Here is a 21551-nt window from a genome sequence, read left to right on the forward strand (position 1 = left end):
CAGGAACGGAGAGGCTGCTTACCTGGAAGCCGAGCAGCTCCTGTACAAGGCTGGAGAGGTGGTTGGTGGTGTTTGTAGGTGCTCGCATACCTCATTTAACCAACTTTCAAAATCCTAAGAGTTGTCACTTGCAAGTAGGGTATAGAATATTATAAATGTCTAGAAGGGTATAGTTGCCAATTGTTAAAGTCTTTCAGGATCATGGAAAGCTGAAAGGCTGGAAGGCTCGAAGCTGGAATTGAACTGTAGGGGTGTCTTAACAGAGAGTTTGGTATTATGTCTGCTGGACACTCCTTTTGTTTTATGGCTACCTAGTCTCCGAGCCAGAAAGTGCATCAGCTGCTCGCTGCGGGAGCAGTTAGGCAGCCTGCTTACAGCCAAACACCCCCCTCCAGCAGCCTTGACTTTGCCATTCACAGCTAAGGCACTGCTGTTCCCATCAACCGCATCTCAGCCCTGGTTTCCGCAGTGATCTCCTAGGCTTGAGATTGTTTCCAGTTGCCAAAGTGGGGGTTTGACTGTTTGTTTTGTTTGTTAATATCTTGTAATATCTCCTCTCTTGCATGCGGCAGTCTTGTACTGAAAATAGGGTATCACAGTACTGCAAAGTATTGTTTTCCTTAACAGAAAAATGACTGGATGCTGTATTTTCTCAGAATGTAATTCCTCAGAAACAGAAAAAATCAGTACAATCCTCGAAGTTAGCTGATATTTCTTAAGGATGTTGGTTTCTGCAACTGGTATATAAAAGCTGAAGGGGTGAAGTTCACTTGCTAAAGTAACAGAGCATCAGTCTGTGTGATGACTTCAGAATTGCATTGTTGCATATAAGTGAATTTTGTTTCTCATCTGAAACAATCCAAGTATGTTGGATGCGATTCTGAGACCCTCAAGGTCTTGATTTTAACTTCACCTTCCTTCTGCTGCCTCTGTGAGTTAAAATCAAGTACGGGTCCGGATAGTTTGTAGGCCAAGTAGCAACAAGAGAGAGAGGGCACTGAACAGTAATGCTGCTTCAAAGGTTTGTGACAATTTTTTGGATCTGAAGGGCAGGCAGGGGTTCTTATATCCCTCCAGCTTATGACATTCATTTTAAAACAGAGTGAAGGAGTGATGAGTGCTTTCTTACAGGCTTAAATTTAATACTTGGGCTTGTCAGCTTTGATAGCAGCCTGTGACTTCCCTCGCCACCCCTCCAGCAGATACCGCTCTGTTCAGTGCTCTTTGTAAACTGAAAGTAGGTTGATCTCTCATTGCTTCCCTGAAGATTTTGTTGGCTGCAATTATGAAATCGTCTATTGAAGTCCAAGGCTAATAATTTCAAATTATTAGTATAAGAAGTAGTTAACTGTGAACTACTAAATATGCCCATTCTTTGTTTGCTTACCTGAAGAACCTTGAACTTCTCGATGAAATAAAAGCCGGTGCTACTGCGTGCCAAATAGTTGTGTTAATAAGCTCGTGTGAGGTTGCTGTGTTGAATTGTTTTCATTCCATGGATTCTTAAACGGAGAAGGATCTTGAGTGTTTCCACCCGGGTTTGCCATGGGCTCAGGACTGGCGAAGCTGAAATCTGCTCTTCCACGGGGGCCTGAGGCCACTTTATTCTCCCTTGTGTTAGCCTGTTTTAAGTGACTTAAAAACATCCTTGTGCATCCGTGCTTTGGGTCTTGGACAACAAAAGAACTTGGAAACCGTACAAACAAGTTCTGATGGTTCAGTTCATTTTTTTTTTTTTCTTCAAGATAGCAAAAATTTGCTGTTGGTGCGCTCAAAAAAAGAAGCAGTTCATGCCACTTCCTATCCAAGACTTGTTTTCTTAACAGGACTTTTCTGTATTTTTACCTGTAGTATTTGATACCATATGGTAAATAGTTGACTGTGTTTCAGTCTCTCCAGATGCTTGTAAATGGTGGTTATGGCTCTTCTGCCTACCTGTGTCTTGTTTTATCTTCTGTGGTTTTTTTTTGTTGTTTGGGTTTTTTTTTTTTCTTCAGAAGCCAGTCTGTGGTTGCTACTAATCTGTGATGGGTTTGGGTGTTTTTTTCCTCCCTTTTCTAAAGTCTGTAAAAAGTTGGTTTGAAAATAAAGTTGCACAGAGGAGCCTTTTGTCTGATCTACTTTTCTGGGGTGATTTATGGTGTGTTTGTGTTGCTGGTATGCTTCATATACAACTCCAGTTGATGTTCAGGTACCCAGAAGTTGTGGGGAAGGGGAAAACAAATTTATGTTTGTCTTATGTTTACACTAATTATTAACTTTGATTTTTTTTTTTTTTTTTTTTTTTTTGTTTTTGGAGGCTGTGACTGTTAGAGACTATCTTTGCTGATGGTGTTTTAGGATCCCCTGTTTGGTTTTTCAACTGAGATTTCCTGATCTGTTACAGCAGAGCTTCCTCCTCCGTATACTGCCATTGCAAGTCCAGATGCCAGCGGTGTTCCTGTAATAAACTGCCGCGTGTGCCAGTCGCTAATCAATTTGGATGGCAAGCTACACCAACATGTTGTTAAGTGCACAGTTTGCAATGAAGCTACGGTAAAATGGATTTTTAGCATTTTCTTTTTGTGGAGGGAAGGGGGGGGGGGACACGACGTGGAAGTTCTTCCTTGGTATAATTCACGTCCTCACCTGCAAAGGGTGAGTCCCCTTCTGCTGTCCTGCACAGGACCTGTCAACGCAGCTGGATGCTAGCAGCTGGATGCTAGCGTAGGTAGCGTGCAAGTTCAGTGGTGGCTGGCACAAGGATGGTCATAAGCACTTAGAATGAATCCTTGTGCTGTCGATGAGGCTGCGCAGGATGTTTCCCTCTGAGGCAGAGGACAAAAAAAAAAAGATGTCGTTTAAGTAAGTGCCCTTCTGTAAAGAAGGGTGAAACTGGTTTTGGTGGCATGAGGAGAAATGAAGAATTGAATTATATTAAGAATGGAAGAAACAAAGTAACCAGCCCACACCTCTTCATGGATGTGTGCTTTCCTTCTGCAATACTATTCAGTCAATTTGTTAACTTGCTAACAAACCACAACACAACAGTTTTGAAATGCAGAAATTGTAGGTTCTGTTCCAGTGATCGCAGACCTCTTTGCTCCTCCTCCCCTATTCTTAATTCAAGTCTTCAGCTTTTGGCCTCCTGCTTCTATTTTTTTTTTTTTTTTTTCTTCTTCTTCTTCCTGCCAGTTTTAGTTTCAGGATCCGATACTGCAGCACTCCACAGCTACTGGAGGCATTTGCATGAAAAACACTGGATTGGATTTATTTTACGAAAAGGACTTTAAATTATGTCCAGAAAACAGGAAGCCATAAATCTGTAGGAAAACATTCTTTTTTTCACTTAAAAGAGAGAGTGGAGAACCTGCCATTAATACTCACTTTCTGTGCTAATATCTAACGTTTCAGGCCAAACAAAGTACCTTGCAGCTTTTGAGACTTGTGATTTGCTGTATGAAAGGGACCCAGAAACTTGACTCTCAGGTTGGAGAAAGATAATTTCAATACAGTTTAAAATAAGAATACAGTTCAGCAATGTCTACGTATTCGCTTAGTGACTGAGAACCAGACTGTGATCCTTTCACTGTTGAATAAAGCTGTTGTACCAGGCAAGGAGGATTTCTTGATGTTTTGACTTAAAAAAAAAAAAAAATATACTGCTACTTAAGCTCACATTTTAAAAAAATAACTAAACTGAAGTCTTGAATTCTTCATTGCTAAAATATGAATTTTTTTTCATTAGTTTGCAGAATCTATTTTTGTTCTAGTGAGGAAACTTGCACTTCTTTGAGAAGAGAGAGAAAACTTCCAATTTTGTCTTGATTCTCAAGTAAGAGGAACTGTATTTCTCTGTTAGCAAGAACTTGTCACTGAAGTTGTTCTGCTTTGTCATAGTGTTTTTAGGAAAAAAGTGAATTACTGTGGCTGCTGATGTGTGTTCTCTGGTGTGTGTTTTTTTTTTTTGTTGTTTAGCCAATCAAAAACCCTCCTTCAGGGAAGAAGTATGTTAGATGTCAATGTAATTGCCTCCTTATCTGTAAGGATACATCTCGGAAAATAGGCTGTCCAAGACCAAACTGGTAAGAATAAAAAACTGTAAGTGCCTTGAGATAGTGGTCTTTAAAGCAATAGTGCTCTTTGTGTTCAATATTTAAAACTAAGAGAGGTTCAAGTCTGGGCCTCTGTACATGGATGCTTACAGAGCATTACTGAATTACTGCAGAGATAGGTTGTGGTAGTATCAATTTTGAATTATTTTTTTTTTTAAGGTTAAAGAGGAAAAATTTTCTTTTTTTGTATTTAGTGGCAGTCTCAAATGTGTGTTTCCCGTTTTAGCTACTTCATGAGGAACAAATGGTATAAAGAACAACAGCGAAGAAAATAACTTCTTGTTTCTGGTAGTTAACATGCATAATTTCTTGCAAAATTAATTATTGTAAACACACAGGTTGCTCACTTTGTCTGGTTCTGACTGGGGATTTCAGAATGAAACGGGAGAAGGAGCAATAGGTTGTCTTCAGTCCTGTCCTCCCTTCTTTGGTACACTGAATTTTCAGTATCCTCTCAACTTCAATTTACGCATTTGTTGTAACAGAAATAAGTGCAATTGCCATAGCGAGCGTTCTCACTGTTGGGCTCAGGGTGTTAAAGATCCCACTGAGGTAGGAGTAATTTGATCATACGTGGTGCAGCTCTAATGGGAGGAAACTGAGATGAAGGCTAGATCTGCAGCTACTTGAATGAAAGCTATAACACACCAAGTGCCATAGTCACCAGTCTGTTGGCTATTCTGGTTTGGAAACATAGTTTGAGACTTGGGGGGATTTTTTTTTTTAATTTTTTTTAACCAATGCTGTGTTGGGGAAAACTCAAAAACATTCCAAATATTTTCTCAGAGTGACAAAATGTTCATAGGATACTTCAGTTGTAATAGATCCTATGGGAGGTAACCAAGCTGAATTAGAAACTCCTTAATTTTATTAAAATAATTTCAAAAGCATATATCTCAGCAGTTTCCCTAAGATAACCTATGTGTTTGTCTTACCAGAAGACGAGCAAAATTGAGGTACTTTGAAGGAGAGAATGGGGAGTATGCCCTAAATGGAAGGCTCCAGACTGAAGGGAGGCCATCCAGAATACAATTTTGGTTGTATATGGGGAGAGATGCAGTGCAATTTAAATAATGCTTAATTCTTTCCTTCACTTTTTTCATGCTAGGAAGTCTGATCCTCATTCTGCTTTGAGTTGGTTAATTTGGATACTGTTGTTTTGGATGGACGAATTGTATAATTAAACTGGAAACACATTGAACATAAAAGCAAATATTTGCAAACTTTTTTTTTTTAAAGTAAATTGATTGCATTTAGTCAACGTGGGGTGGTTTCCTCCTTTAATTCACTCAATTTGAATGGAATTTTTATTGTACAAATGTGGATATGCTGCTTATATTGACATGGTTGTCAGTAGTGTGGGAAGGAGTATCTGACTTGGTAAGGAGAACTAGGTTATGGAGGAGTCCTTACTCTTTCTACATGTTTCACATGGGTATGTACATTCCAATTCATGGGCTCGTTCAGCCTGGGTATTAAGATTTCATTTTCCTGAGGAGCGTTTCTGCCATATGATGGCAAGTCTTTGATCTCCGCAGGGTTCTGGCTTGTGTGGCTGATCTTACAGTTATAGAGAATGTTTTCAAAACTGAAAAGGAAAACACTTTGGAGGGAGACCAAAACTGGGTGCATCGTCTGTTTAAAAAGCAGATTATAGTTTAAAAGTGGAAAATATTTCGTAGTAACTGAGCTAATTGCTAAAACACATCGTCCTTCTCTTTCGCTGGCTTAATTACATGTATGTCTAATGTTCTTAACACAGTAGACGCATCATTACTCTTGGTCCAGTAATGCTGATCCCAGAAGAGCAGCCAGCTCAGCCTGCCTTGCCAGTTCAACCAGATGGAACTAGAGTGGTATGTGGGCACTGTGGAAACACCTTCCTTGTAAGTAAAGTACCAGATTCTCCTCCTCACCTCACTGTGTTATCCCTCAAGCTATTTGTTATAACCACTTTTAAGGGCATATTGCCTCATCTATGGCATCATTGAGGAGCTAAAGCCCCTTTTGTGCTCATATTACTGTGGATGTATGGTCTGTATTTGGTTATCTTTATATGCATTTCAAGAAAACTGTTAACAGTCTTTCTGTGCGTGCCTGGATAAAGCCCAGAGTCAGTCTTGTCGCTTAGCGATGTGAGAGTGGACGGTGCTGGAAAAGGAAGTTACGCTTCCAGGTTCTGTTTAGGCTTGCAACGATGGTTATGTTCTGCAGTGGCTGAGAGTTCTGCCATTGCCGTATGGACCCCTGAAAGCAGTTTGTTATAGTACTTGCCGTTAGCATATCTGTCAGTTCTTACAGAACCTGAGAGTTTGGGTTATATGCGAGGCTGGCAGTTGATCTTGGTTTTGAATTGGAGCAATGCAAGAATACTCTTTTGCTGTTGAGCTGTTTGCAGTCTTTTATATGGGTAAGGGCCTGCCACACTTAGTTTGATTTAGGAAGAGTCTCTGCAGTACACAAGTGAGTTAGCTTTAGCTTCAGCATCTAGCAGCACTTGAATGTTTGTCAGGTTTTTGAGTTATGGGAAATGGCTAAGATAAATGGTACAGCTGAAGGACCTGCATAGTCACCAGAATGGTGTTACATTCCTGAACCAAAGGATTGTAAGATACATAAAGCCCTGAGAATACTCAAGTGCATTTTGTGAAAGGAAAAAGGAAGCTTAGGGCATGGCACTCTGTGTTGCTTTGTGTCAGCAGTGAGAGAAGGATTCACTTGTGATAGGCTCTGTAATGGAATAGACTTGTGCCTTCAACCCTTTACTTCATGTTTATGGATCAGTGAGGTGTGCTATAATGGCTTAACCCCTATAGTAGATGATGAATGCAGGGAGCAGGAGATGGCTTTTACATTTTATTTTTTTTTAAAAGGGAAACCAGGGGGTTGATTATGAATTTACAAGTAATGTACTATCTGAGATTAAAGAGATGCTTGAGAAATATTCTGTCTACCAATTGTGCCTATATATTAAAAAAAATAAAATGTGTTTCTATTACCCTTGCTGAAGAACAATAGTCTGTAACTGGAGGTAGCTGGAATGGGTTTTCTGTTTGCTTTTTTTTTTTTTATGCAAGTCTATACATGACCTTAACTAGTAAGGACATTGTATGCAATGTAGAATAATGTTACTAAATGAAAACTACTGGATCTATGGAAGAAAAAGGCCATCTCAAGTGCATATTCTAAACCAGGAATCTGTTACTAAAGGTTGCATTTTCTTTTAGCTTTTTTTTTTTCAATACAGTAGCATTTTTGCAGTGAAGTACCTGCATGAGCACTGTAGTTTGATACATTCATAATTTAATTTTGTAATGCAGTTATGTTTTTTTAGCACAGTTTTAAAACTGCACAGGCAAAAGCAATGCTGTAGAACAGTTAGAGTGTTAAGTTTTAATGTGGCTCTTAACACAAAAGATCTCTACTATGTGATTTTATTTTTATTTTTTTTTATTAGGGACAGTCAGTGTTATGAAGTAAAATCCTCATTGCTAAAACTATTGGCCTATCTTTGGGGGCTTTCATAAGCATGGGAGTTTCATTTGTCTTTATCCCCTATTTGCTTTCTGTAAGTGCAGCCCAAATTAATTCTGTAGTTCACACTATGAACTTCTTTAGGTGAACATAAGGGGGAGGGGGGGAAATCCAAACCCATAAAAGTTGGCTTTGCCCACAACTATTAGATTATGCCTTAAAAGGCTAATTCTTCTTATTTGGAATTTCTGTGTGCAACCTCAGATCTGATGGTTGATTTAGGGAACTGCATCATTTTGAACTTCATAGTCCTGTCTGCCAGTATGATGAATTTACCGCTTCATGGTACATTGAAAAGAAACCCACAAAATCATTAGAAACTTGAAGCTTGTATTCTTTTATGCTGAGTTACCAAGAAACAAACCCTGATTTCTCACTTTACACAGCTTTCCCAACACTCTTTTGCTTCTGCCTTTTTCTGTTACTAAGTTTGAGAGTCTGCAAATAAAATTTTCAGTTAAGAAAAATCAGGAAATCATTTGTTGGAGAGTGAGCAGAAAAGCAAAAGAAATAGAAGTGCTTTAGCCAGCCTGGAAACTCAGCTTTTGTGAGGGTATTTCTGCCCTTTGATATCTCTTCATTGTAAATCAAATACGTAGTGACAGATGCATTTCTCTGCAACTCAGTAAGGTATCTTACTGAGTAAGGTACCTTATCTGAGATTTAGATTAGATATTAGGAAGAAATTCTTTACTGTGAGGGTGGTGAGACACTGGAACATATTGCCCAGGGAAGTTGGGGATGCCCCATCCCTGGAGGTGTTAAGGGCCAGGCTGGATGGGGCTCTGAGCAACCTGGTCTAGTGGGAGGTGTCCCTGCCCATGGCAGGGGGGTTGGTTCTAGATGATCTTGAACGTTCCTTCCAACCCAAACCATTCTATGATTCTATCTCTTAGTTTAGTTGGCAGCTAAAAAATAAATAAAATAGACAAGCAAAGCTAGAATCCCCAGGATGGAAAAGTCAAATGGTCAGTTGCTTATTCTGTGTTCTTTTAAGACTGTCAACTTGTTCACCTTTCTAAGACCTTTTTTTTTCCCCGTATGAAAGTGTAAGTATGGGCTGTGCTTTCCCCACCTCTGCATGTGGGGGGTGTTTTTTACAAATTATTAAAAGCATGTTCCATGCTCTGCAGTGCTTAAAATTTCTCTGTCTCAGCTGGGATAATGACATAGTACTGAAGTGGTACTGTAGCTGAACTATCACTAGATATTCACATTTTGTTCATCAGATTATTTTTTTCCTTGGTAACCCAATAGGAGTTTTTTTCTGTGTTAAGGTTTCCACGGTTTCTAGCAGATTTGGACTTCAGACAAGTGGAAAAACTGGTAGAATAGAAAAGGAGGGCAGGACGAGAGTTTAACTGTCCTGCTAAACCGCAATCTGATCTGGTTTGGGCTTTTTTGGGAGCTTCTGGACTTGGGCTGTGGCTGAGTGACTGCTTCTGCCAGCAGTAAGTCATTCCCCACAGCCCCCCTCGTAGGGCCCTCTGCCTGTGATGATTTGTGGCTGTCGAGGCTGAGTGGGCTTTGGAAATTGTGTCAGGCAGGGGAGGGGTGTCTCTGTTCCCCCTGCCATCCCCCTGCTACCATCCTCCTGTCAGAGAGACCCTCAAGGACAAGAAGGCAGGAGCAAGCTACGCAAGCCACAGGCTGTAGGCTATGCACTGTGGGTTGTTGGTTGTGCTCTATCAATTTGATGTTTTTAAAACTAATCAAATACAAAAAATATTTCCTCTAAAATAGTTGAATAGAAAACCCTTTAAATTCTTTAGAAGACTAAGAAATGTTTTAATCTGCAGAAGTATTTTGCTTTCCCAAAGGACCTGGGAGGAGTGGAGTAGAAGCTTTTTTTTTTTGGCAGAAGCAGCTGTATGTAGGGATGTGTATGTATATATGTTGGTTTTTTTTTTTTTTCTCTGTCTTATATTGAATTCATTGAGAACTATTTGAGGCTCAAAAGAATGAAAGTTTGGCACATTCTTCTAGTAAATCCCTTGATGGATGCCTGTGTTTGTACACAGTTGAAACCTTTAAGAGCTCTCCGAAATCCTCATCTGTGTTTCAGTACATCCAACCAGGGATTTGGGCTACTGTTTATTGTATTGTTTCAATGGGAAAAGTGCAGCTTGTGTTGTCGGTAGGGAGCTAAATTTCACGTAATTGTGACCTCAGGTCTTCTTAACAACATGAAACAAAGTTAGGTACTTCAAAGCACTCTGGAATGAGAGTGAAAATACCAGCTTTAAGCATGTTTTAAACTACTTGTTAAACCCACCAAAACTCCAAGAACTAGGATATGCATGAAAATAACCTCTCCCTACTGTGCTAATGTGATCTAAATTCTTGTAGTTTGGATATCTTGTAACGTTTTTGCTTTTTTTCTGCAAATATTCCTGATGCGTGCAGAAGGCATCATAACAGTTAGTGCTTCTCTTACTTCCAGGTAACTCTCAATGAAAACAGATTTTTCAATGCCTCTGTTTTTTTCCATCAATATTTGGAGCCCAAGTGCATTTGAGTTTGCATCCATTAATAAGTAATACCCTAGAAGGATCATTAGTGAGTTACTTTGGAAATGGAGTTCCCTACCCTGGAATAAAACTAGCATACAGAAGTGAAGTTGCATTACAAATGTATAAAATGTAACTCCTGGATTTAGATTTGTTTCTATTTCTGGAATTGCATTTTAAAAAGCTGAAAGAACAGCTCTGAAGAGGCCTGTCTTCATCCCTGGTACTAACAACCACATCATGTTCCACTTTTGCTGTGTAGAACTAAACGAAACAGTAGTTTTTGACAGGGGTGTGGGCAAATAGCTAACTGGCAGGAATGTGGAAGTAGAATTAATGCTCCTAAAATGCATTGCTCAGATGGGAAGTATTACAGCAGATTTCAGTTTATTAAGGGATAAAATACAACTATGCTAAATCAGTTTGGCCAAGTCTTTGTAAATAAATAAATTTTAAAGAACAACTATGTAACTGGTACTGTAATTGGATACTTCAGAAGCAGGAAAAAATGATGGATTTCTTTTTAGTGGAGAATTAACCCCACTAGAAATAAATAAAACTGAGGGAGACCTTCAAGAGGCAGGAAAATGCACTCTAAATACTACAGATCAGAATCTTGCTCACAGCAAAACCTGCTCATACTGGCAAGGCCTTACAAGCCACATCCTCTTCTCTTTGCTCATAAAATCATAAATTTCATTGCAGTGTTTAAATGGTGGTCTGCTGTAGTTAGGTCCTGTTTTCCGTTCAAGGACGGGCTCTGATTTTCATGGGTGTTTGTAGCAGTTATAACAACAAGATTCACTTCAGTAGACCGACTTCTGATTTCTCGCAGAGATAAGGAGGATCTGAGTGGAGGCATCAGTGCTCTGTGCTGTGGTTTGTCCCCCTGCTAGTAAATTACAGTGAGACTTTTTCAAAAATTAAGAGGGGAGGGGACCAGGTAATTATATCTCGCCAAAAAACTGTGCTACCTACCTTCAGTTGAGAAAGGCAGCCAGAGAGCGCTGCAATTACAATATAACTGCTTACGGAGTGAAGAACAATAGTCTTACCCCTTGTTCAAGGCAAGCAAATTGAAAATGCTTGTTTAATACTTCTACTATCACAGCATGAAATTTAACAAAAAATGCTGGTTTTACATGAGTATGAGACTGTGTATCCTCCAGTGGAGGTAGTTCTAGGCTACTTCCACTAAGGCTGTTTTCCAGATAGGTTTTAGTCTGCAGGGCAGTTGTGACCATACGATGTGCCATTTTACATACCACCTTTTTAAAATGTCGTGTAAGTAGCCAGTAGTGCTCTCTATTTTATTGATACGAAATTTAGACTTCTACTTTCTAAAATATTATTCAGCTAATCTTTCTGTGCACACTTAACTTAGTTTTCACAAATGATGCAAGGCTTGGGGGAAGATGGGAAAATGCATCTATCTGTAATTGTGCCAAAGAAAACACATTTATTTTGACTCAGGGTATATTCATAGTTGTGGAAGTAAGAGGAAAAACTGTATTAATATTATCATGTTGCTCGTACTATGCCTGTGGATGAAACCACATTACGTCAAGCGAATCCTGTAATACTAAGTCAAGTCATGGGAAATGTTCACATGGAAATCCCAATCCTATGTTGCCACTGACAAAAGGGCATCCCATTTACGGAAGAAAGCAAGAAACAAGTCAAAGAAAGCCTGAGAAGCAAAATGTTTTCACAGTGACATTTAGCATGAAATACAACAAACATTTTCTCAGGCCAGTTTTTCAACCTTTTTATTTTTTCTTTTTACAGTGGATGGAACTGAGGTTTAACACACTAGCAAAATGTCCACACTGCAAAAAAATGTAAGTTCTCTGAAAGCGAGATTACGTAAATTAACTGTTAAATAAATTGCCAGTATTTCTTCCGTAAAAGTCTTTGGAGTAAAATGTGTTTGCTGTGCTGATTCTTTTGCTCATCTGAATTCTAAGGCTAAAGAGCATGTTATGTGCACGTGAATTCTCCACTCTTTATGCACAAATCAGTAACTTTGACAAATCCAACCTGCATTTATTAAAATTCTCTGACTGAATTGGTGGAGGTAAAAATAAGCTGCCAACAATAGACAGGAATGGGTTGCTAAAATTAAGAACTTGCGTCCTTGAAATTTTACCAATTCATGCAGTTAATCAGATGTCATGTTTAAATGTAGAACTTGAATTGCCTTGTTGTAAAGGTTGGAAAGAAATAATCTTGAAAGAGGTTTTACTGATTTCATAAACTCAACAACCAACTTGTGTTCAGCGTCTTAATGCCTTAGCTTGTTTAATGTTTATGAATTACTGTGAAATTACTTGTCTGCTCCTTTGCTATTACTTCAGTACGAAGAAGAAGAATTACAATACAAGAGCTGTTAGAGTTTTTTTGTTTTGGGCTTTGTTTGGGGCTTCTTTGGTATTTGTTTGGCCTTTCTTATCTGAGATCAGAAATACTTGGTTTGAAGCATTGTTAAAAGCTATGCTACTAACATACTTTAAATTTGTATGGAATCTCAAGCAAAGGGTGTGAAATAAGACTTAAAAATATTACTTCAGAGACTTTCTTGCCCTGCTGATTTATTTAAATATTTGTCTTCCTTTGATAGGCAAGTGTGACTTCCAGTTAAAGGAGCAAATGTGCTTTCCACTGGGAATGGAGAACCACAGCTGTGTTGCATGTTGTAGGAAAACTAGCAGGTCCCTTAAGAAGCAGAAGGCTTAGGATAAATGTCCTGTGGGTGTTGGCACAGCCTGGCCTTCAACAGCGATGGAAATCTTTTCCTGGAGTAAAAGATTTTACCATTTTACTGGAGAGAAAAGTCAGTGTAGTGGTACATTTAACCTCAGGAGTGTAACCGATCGGGTGTGGGGTAGTGAATATGTTCTAGTTTGCTTAGGTCAAATACACTCACGGTCTTGATGAGATGCTTTGCAGTGGTGTTTTTACTGACTAATTGCATTCAGTCTTTTCAGTCTTGGGGGGAGGGGTTGGTGTTCTGTGGTTTGATTTGTTTGTTTTTAAACTAATTGCAGTTATGTTTTATCATGTCACACTTGATATCTGACCTCAGCTTTTCTCTGGACTCTCCTTAGGTATAAAATTATTTGCTGCTTAACCTTAAAAAAAACAACAAAAAAACAAAGAAACAAAAAACCTAACCCCAACAATAACAGAAAGATCCCACTCCAAGCAACAGTTCAAAAGTCATACCGTGTGATCTTTTGGTCTGTCTTCTGTTGATTTATTTAGTCTGTTGCTTGTATTTTAAAACCCAGCTGGAGTGTAAGGATTTCTTAGTATTTTTGCCTACAGTGTAAAGCATGCTATCTGTAGGTAATAAAACCAGAGCATCTCTGCAGGTGCAATTTGTGAAAATTACAGTGTGGCAACTGAATTGCAGAATACAAAACAAACTTTAATAGGCATTTCTGTCCTTGGGCTGAGGTTGCAAACTCTGGAATATTGTAATTTAGCTTTGAATGAGTTGCTTGGTGTCTTCCCGCATTTGAGATGCGATGGTCAGTTCTGCACTTGCGGCCGCATAAACATTTCTAATGCATGGATTTAGGGCACAGCATAAGTGAGGCAGAGCTTTGAGTCGCGATGATGGAATAAATGACTGCAGTGACCTGCTGCTGTTGTCAGAGGTTGTCATACCTTGTAGCCAAGTAGTCAGAAGGGAATGTGGGGTTCTTTATTTCAGCTTGTTAATGCCAAACTACTTTCATTAGTAGTTGACTAGTCAGATGCAAAACTATTCATTCCTTCTGTTGACTCATTTGATGGTTGTCGCTGAAAAAAGGACAGTGTAGACTGAGGCCAAAGGCACCTTGAATCACTGCAACAGTAGGAAGCTAACATTTGCTGAGATTTCCAGATTCTCAAATAATTTTCATGATTTCGTCCAAATGTTTTAAAAAGTGCAGTCAATCTCTGCAAATAGCTTGTTTGTGACCACCTGTTTGGTTGGTGGAGACTACATCTTAATATGAAGAATGCCTTGTAAAACTGTAGGGGAAGTTAGGAGTTATTACCTGATAAGTTCAATAACAAAATAACGCTCAGTGAAAATAAAGCAATAGTGCTCAGAGTACGTAAAGGAATCTTTCATATCTGGGTGTCGGGGGAAACAGGATCTTGGATTTCTTGTTTGTTTTTAATCCCATCTACCTGCTACCATTGTGGTCACAAATTTATTATTTTGTGACATACAGGGGGGTGTTTTATCTGTCTCGTTGTCCTGTGTTCCTCTCCTCCCCCAAGAGTCAGGGTTTTTTTGGTGCAAAATAACTTGGGAAATAGAGGAAATTAGTTGTGATGCAGAGAATAAAATCACTAATTTGGCAAATGACATAGTCTTTGGAAATGGACTACAAACCAGGTCATGCCAGTATGGGTAAGGTGTTTGTAGAAGCCTGACTGGTGCATGGTGGTTCTGCCTGGCATACACTCTTAGCTGCACCTTATCTGCTGCACTGGGACAACAAATGTAGCTAATGAGGAAATTGTTGCAGTATAGTTTTATTTTCTAGTGTAGAGGATGACACCTTGGAATGGGGGAGAAACTGTTTCTTTTTACTGTTTTAGTATTCTTGTGTTTCAAAATACCAGATGTTCATCAGTCTGTTTCGCAAAAGAACGGGGGGTTTAAGGAAGGCTTCTGATACTTTTCGCATTTAATGATGGAGAAGAAGCGGGACCTGTTTTTTGTTTGCTGCTGTCTTTCCCAAGCTGTGTATTAAATCATCTAGAAGCTTCAGGATCATGAATTCAGTTACTAGAAAGAGAATTGAATTGTACAAGTTTTTATTTCAGAAAGCCAAATATCTTCCTTTCTATTCTTTTTTGTTTTCTTCAGAACCTCCTTATTTTGCTTTTTAAGGTCTAACAAAATGACGAACCCGAATGAATTTATAACACTTCTGCCCCATAAAGTTTGCAGGGCCTTTAGGAAAAAAAAGAGAGATGTTGGAGTCCCGTCACTACTGTGAAGGCGAGTTTCAGCAGTGCTATTCACCTTCAAAATACTGGCATTTTGATTTTCCTCTTAAAAACCCTTCTAAAAGCATGTCTGAAATCCCGGCAATAATTCCTATTATTGGGAGCACAAGAGACCCGGCGTTCTTTCCTGTGCTAGTCCTCTGTCCCTTGTGTCCCTCTTCTAATTACTACCTGATGCTAAACTGGCTTTGGTGTCTTTTATATCTGCTGCCACTGCCCGAAGGTCTGGCAGGTGCCTTTGCTTCCTTAGTAGCAGCTCGGAAAGAAAGCACCGCTGCCTTTTGGATAGCTTTGTAGTGAGTTACCCTCATTAGTCCCACAATGGCAACAGCTGCTTCTGTGATATAAAACTGTTCTTTTGATCCCAGTTTTAATATTTCTGGGTGTGCCTGTCAAAGTTGCTGCAGTTGGAAGGTTTTGGGGCAGGGTTTCAGCTTGCTTTATTCAAAGCGAGTTTGGGTTTTTCATGTATAATTTGGGGTGGGTAGAGGGAAACCTTCCTAAATAGAGTGGTCCAGGGGCTTAATATCAATGTTAGGAGGTGAAAAATAAATTGTGATTTTTTTTTTATTTTTTTTTTTTTTTTTTTGGGGGGGGGGTTGCTAAATATTCCGATAGCTGTTATGTGACTGTAGAAACAATATAATTATTTTATCTTTGTTTTCTGTGGAAAGAAAAGGCAGTTAAGGCATTCTTTACGCTTCCCTTTTGCAGTAGTGGAGATGATGGTTTCTGCCCCAGCCTTTGTTACTGGATAGGAGTGGGCGGAGCCTGAGGGAAATCTGGATGGAAAATACACACAGCACCTGCAGTATCATGATTTACAGCTCTGAAAGTGAAGGTCTCTCTCACAAAAATGAACTTTGGCTCCGTGTGAAATACCCAGTGCAGTAAATATCATGCCTGTTTTAGGTGTATTGAACATGACATTTCTGCTGGCTTATCTTAAGGTATCCAGCTCTGTAATAGAATTAACTTTCTGAGTACGTAGCCAGGAAAACCCGCAAAGGAGGGAACCTGAGGTCAGTTTGGCAAGCTCAGTGCTCATCAGTTCAGCTTTTGGAGAAGTCTCCTCCCTGTCCCCTTTTTATAAAATGTCTGATTCCATGTTACAGAGGAAAACACCCAAACAAACCAGAAAACATATCTGTCTTCTAGAATGGCTGTAGAAGCATTTAGCGTGGCTTTTGGGGAGTGGTGAGGGGGAAGGGGGTGTGTGAGAGGGTGGCAAGATATTGTTATTTCCTCAATTGCAAATTCTTCCACCCTAACCACTCCTGCCAATCCCCATCCCAAATGTGTGTGGTGAGGCTTTTGGTAAGAAGTAATTTCCTCTGGGAATTAAATGAGCAGAAGAGTATGGGGACTCTTTCTTCTTCTGAAAATGTAGAACAGGTGGCTTGTCAGTGGTCACTGTATTCAACCCTTGCCTTGCAAGGTGAAACTCAGCACATTAGCTACAGGACTGTGGTTGTGTGTTTTGGGGTTTTTGTTTGCTTGGTTTTTTTGCTTTTTTTTCCTTCTTGGAGCATTTTAGAAATTCCTTGTAAAGAAATAATATTGGAGTAAAGCTGCTTAAACCAATCTATTTGAAGGCTTTCGAAGATGAATGCTTAAAAAATTCTAGTCACATGCTAAGCATATGAGGCCTACGTGGTTAATTAACTGGAGCCAGAAATTTGGTCAGTCATATGACAGATGTACTATTTCAGTAGTTCAGCAGTGCTTTCTTCTGTTATACGTTTATCTTGAATATGTTGAACTATCATGAGATGAAAATGACTTTCCCTTGCATCTTTGAATACAGAGTACAAGCATCCCAGTATTTCCAAAGGCGTGTTGATGTCCCAGAATGCGATGAAGTACTTAAATAATGATAGCATGCTTCAGGATGCTTCAAAACTACCTCTAAGATAGATGGTACCCGTTTTATGAAAGCACTTCTGCCTCTCTAGTCCTTTCAATGGACCTACATGCTCACTGTGTTTCAATGGAATTAAGTCATGTTTCCATTTTCCTCATTAGCGTAGCTGTATGTGATTGCAAACGTGTGACTTGATGTATTTGCTAAACAACGCTGAGCTTCTGGAATAATTTTTCTAACCTGTAGTAAAGAATGTAATGTTTTGTTTGCGTTTTATATTCTGTTTGACTGAAGCACTGTAATAGTTACCTTAACGCAGCAGGTAGAGACAAAGCAGTCTGTCTTGGAGTTCATAGTCTAGATGATGAGTGACAGAACTTCAAGGGCTTTTATTTACCTTGGTTGTCAAGTGATTTGTGCAGCTCATGTAACTTGTGGTAGAATTCTAAAAAAAAAAAAAAAAGATAGTAAAAAAAAAAAAAAACTTGTCATGTTTTTGAAGTTACTGTAACTGACTTAAACGTGTCTAAAGAATTTCAGTCTTTGGAAATGTTGAATATGAAAAATTTTTCATGTTCTTGACTAAAACAGTTTGGGTTTTTTATCTCAAGAAATGGGGTAGAGTTTAGCCACTCATCAGGATTGGGTGAACTATTCCAAGAAACAGATAGTGCAGGTTGTTACTGTTAATGACGTTTAGGGGTGGTAGAAGTGATTTCCAGTTACTTCGATGCAGTGAACGTATTAAAGCCATGTATTGATATATTAAAAGTCTAAAGGGTGTCTTACAACCTACATAGAAGCTGCAAAACAAGCATGGGGTTTGCAATCCAAAGGCTATTGAAGATACTTATCTGGGTGTGCTGTGGATATAGGAGATAGGCAACTGGAGGTGTGGCACCTCTCTCTTTGTTGTAAGCATCTAGATTTTTAGATACTAGATAATCTTCACTAATAGCTCCCCTTTAAAACAAACATGTGGGCTCTGTCTTTTACTGTTTGGTATAACTATAGAGTTTGCCTACAACTTTATAAACTTAAGATGGTGTATGTGTATTGCCATTCCCTTCCCCTTCCCCCATTTAGACTGAAGAGTTACTATTATGTAGTTTGTCTGTTGGTTTGGGGTTTTTTGTTTGTTTTTTTTTTTTTAATTTAAAATACCATTTACTTTCTAACAGTTCTTCAGTTGGAAGTGCATTGCCACGGAGACGCTGCTGTGCATATATTACAATTGGAATGATATGCATCTTCATCGGAGTTGGATTAACTGTGAGTGATGTACTATGATATACTTGCAACTGTGTGCAGGGGTGTGTGTGTACAAAGGAGATCCTTTGGTTGACCAGCTCTTCTTTCCCCAGCGTTTCAGTAAAATCTCTTAAGTCTGTGTGGTTTTTGTCACCTCTATTAAAACCATGGACTCAATCATCCGAGTTAGCCAGAAAAATGAAATATTCCTAAAATACAAATGTTCTGGCACTTTGAGAGTCTCTTCTTCCTGATGTTAAATTTGACTCTTCGTCTCTCTAAAAACTTCAGTTTTATGAAAAATGGTTTTAATTTACTGTAGAAATACTGGAACATCTTGCTCCTGTTAGGGCTCTCAAAACTTCCAGGTTTCCAGAAATACGTATTGCTGTATAGTCAGGAATGTAAGTTCCACTATAGTGGAGAGGAACAGGATTCCAAAAGTCAGGAACATGTATATGGAAGGCTCACGTACTTTTCTGAGTAACAGAGTAACAACAGTCTGCCTTCCTTGGTTCTGAAGGATCCGGTACTGGTTACTTGAGCCAATTTTCTACCTGGCAGTCCCAGAATAGTACCCATGAGGAGATACCTGCAGTTAAATTCATATGTGTGATTCTTATTGTACTTCTAACTTGCCCTTTAACCTTAACATTTTTTTGTGTGAGCTTAAATGAGTTATGAAGAATTTTCCAATTTCCCTAATAAAACCAGTGATAGCCAGTAATAAAACCAGGAAAGGACAGATGTTTGTGTGTGTGTTGGTGGTTTTTTTTTTTGTTTTTTTTTTTTTTTTAAAAAGTATTACTGAGTTTGAAAATGATGAAAAGGTTTCACCATGAGGTGTGCCCAGAGGCTTGTGTAGCCTCCATCCTTTGTGTTTTTTGGGACCCAGCTGGATTGAACCCCTGAGTAACTTGGTCTGACCCCAGCCTTGACCCTGCTTTGATCAGGAAGTTGTCACTTGATCCCCTAATATCTGTTCCAAGCACAATTATCGTACAATTGTGTAAAATTAAGCTAATACCTGATTTATCGTTATCAAAGTAAAAAAGGTGCTGAAATCCTTATTAACATAATTTGCTCTTCCCTGAAAAGCAGATAGTACTGTATGTTTTGACACTTCTGTTTTCTCTTTTTAGGTTGGTACACAGGATTTCGCCAGGCGATTTCACGCAACATATGTTTCTTGGGCTATCGCTTATCTCTTAGGTTTAATCTGCCTCATTCGAGCCTGCTACTGGGGAGCCATTAAAGTCAGTTATCCAGAGCACAGTTTTGCGTAGAGAAATTGTTAGATTGTAGTTGATGAACATCTAGTAATTCTGGATATTACATCTTGGACACTTTTAAAACCTTTCCTGTAAGGATTCCATTCTGTTCAAAGTAGTTTTAAGACTGGGGGTCTCTAAGAACAAATGTTCATTGCACTACATAATATGCAAATAGTTTGTTTTGCTGCTAGATTCCCTAGCTCTGAATACTAAAGCTGTGTTTACATGTTCATAACTCTGTCTTTATAGGTGTTGAATTTTATTTCAACAGACAGTATTAAGTTTTACATTTCCTTTGTTACGTTAAAATCCGTCTGCCATTTTTCTAGATGATCAGTAAGAATTCAAAAGCAAGAGTGTTTATAAGTGTTTCTACAGTAGCTTCACATTTGTACTTAACATTTTAACTAAAATCATATTAAAGTGGCTTGCTTTAAAACCTAAGCAATAAGCATTTTGCTTGAACTGCTTACTGTATCTTTTGCCTAAGATCATAGTGACCTTATTCAGGAAATGAAAGTTATGAGTGTACTTTAAAGACTGACACTGTTGCTAGAGAGACATTTGTAAACACTGTACGCTTTGAGATTTTTCAGGTAGAGAGATGCTATTTTGGTAGTCCAATTAAATTTCCATTTATCCAGGATTGGATTTCAGTTAGGATAAATGCTTTCTTCTCAAGGATCCTGGGACTTAAGTGTTTTGTTTTGGTTTTTTTAACTGGCAAATCCTAAAAGCCATGCTCGGATTATGGAACTTAACTCCGGTTATTCGTACAAGTTCCTTTACAGGGTCTAAGGGAAGCATTTCAGATGACTTGTTTCATAATACTTCAGCGTCACATAGGTGACAATAAGATGGTGATGGGTTGCCTCTTACTTTCCTCTGATCATGTCAGATTTTCCCTGGTTGGGAGAGTTATGCACTGATCACTGCAAAGGGAGACACTGTAAATTCACGTTAACTGCTGTAATAAGAAAATAAGTAAACTCTTACTTGGACCATTCCATCAAAGTACATCTAGTCAATTTAGCACTGACTTGCAAAGAGAATACGGAAACAGAAAACTTTTTCTAATGATGTATTCATTCACAAAGGATTGAGGGACCAGTTCTTGCACTGCCCATCTTCATAGTTTTAAACAAGTTTTTGCTAAATTCGGAAGGAATGTCCTGAGTGATTTAGACGACTGTAGTAATTTAGATAATGGGGTCAGATGGGTAAATTAATGTGGATGTTTCAGGGATACATGTAATTTAAATTATCTATGTTCCTGCTAGGACAAAATGATATTCAGATAAGGATTTTGGAGCACAATAAATGTAAATGATCAAACTGTAAATGATCTGTCTTTGTATGATGCTAAATGTATAAAAGCAGTAGCTCAGGATTACAATGTACCTTTTACAAATAAACTAATAAAGAAATAAAGATTATTATTCAAAATTAATAATTCTGTTATTTACTTATAAATAAAAATGCACAAGTGGAAGAACTATCTGGTGTGTTACAGGAACAACAAAGGTGGTGTGCGGCAGAGGTGAGCTCTGTGTTTTTGCCAAATGGCAGCCTCAGGAATGTAGAAGAGCAAGAACAAATTGCTGTTTTCTTGATGTTTTGGGAAGAATGTGGAAGTAAATAAGGGATGAGACCACTGTTGGGATTGTGTTCTTTAGTCAACGGGTTATTGAGGGAATATGGTAACATACTCTCTTTTCCTAATGCTATTTACATCCCTTCACTGTAGGGATTTGCTGCACTCGTTTGCATCTTAAACCTTTGAATACTCTTTCCATTTGTCTTGTATTTCAAAATACTGCCTGCCCTCTACATCCTGAAATCAAATAGGCTGAGGCTGTACACAAAATCATCCACTGCTTTTATAACTTGGGTGGGGGTGGGAAGCCTGAGTATAATGTTATATTAAAGAATCAAAGGAATTTGTACTTCTTGTCCTGTGTTAAGCTGTACTTTATTTCCTATCTTGTCTCTCCTTTTTCTTCTCAAC

At 38.7% G+C, this 21551-nt stretch overlaps 1 protein-coding gene across 1 annotated transcript; it reads left to right on the top strand.

Moving 5' to 3' along the window:
* Positions 1–2376: 2376 nt before the first annotated feature.
* On the top strand, positions 2377–20987 carry TMEM55A (transmembrane protein 55A; the record flags this gene model as incomplete). The annotated part of the gene is made up of 6 exons (XM_009891937.1): positions 2377–2535; positions 3958–4064; positions 5857–5980; positions 11927–11979; positions 18200–18290; positions 19412–20987. Coding segments are annotated over 6 exons (678 nt in total), but the record flags the coding sequence as incomplete, so codon positions are not given.
* Between the last annotated feature and the right edge of the window lie 564 nt (positions 20988–21551).

This window comes from Charadrius vociferus, unplaced genomic scaffold (assembly GCF_000708025.1).
Source record: "Charadrius vociferus isolate BGI_N301 unplaced genomic scaffold, ASM70802v2 scaffold15, whole genome shotgun sequence".
Classification (NCBI taxonomy): Eukaryota; Metazoa; Chordata; class Aves; order Charadriiformes; family Charadriidae; genus Charadrius; species Charadrius vociferus.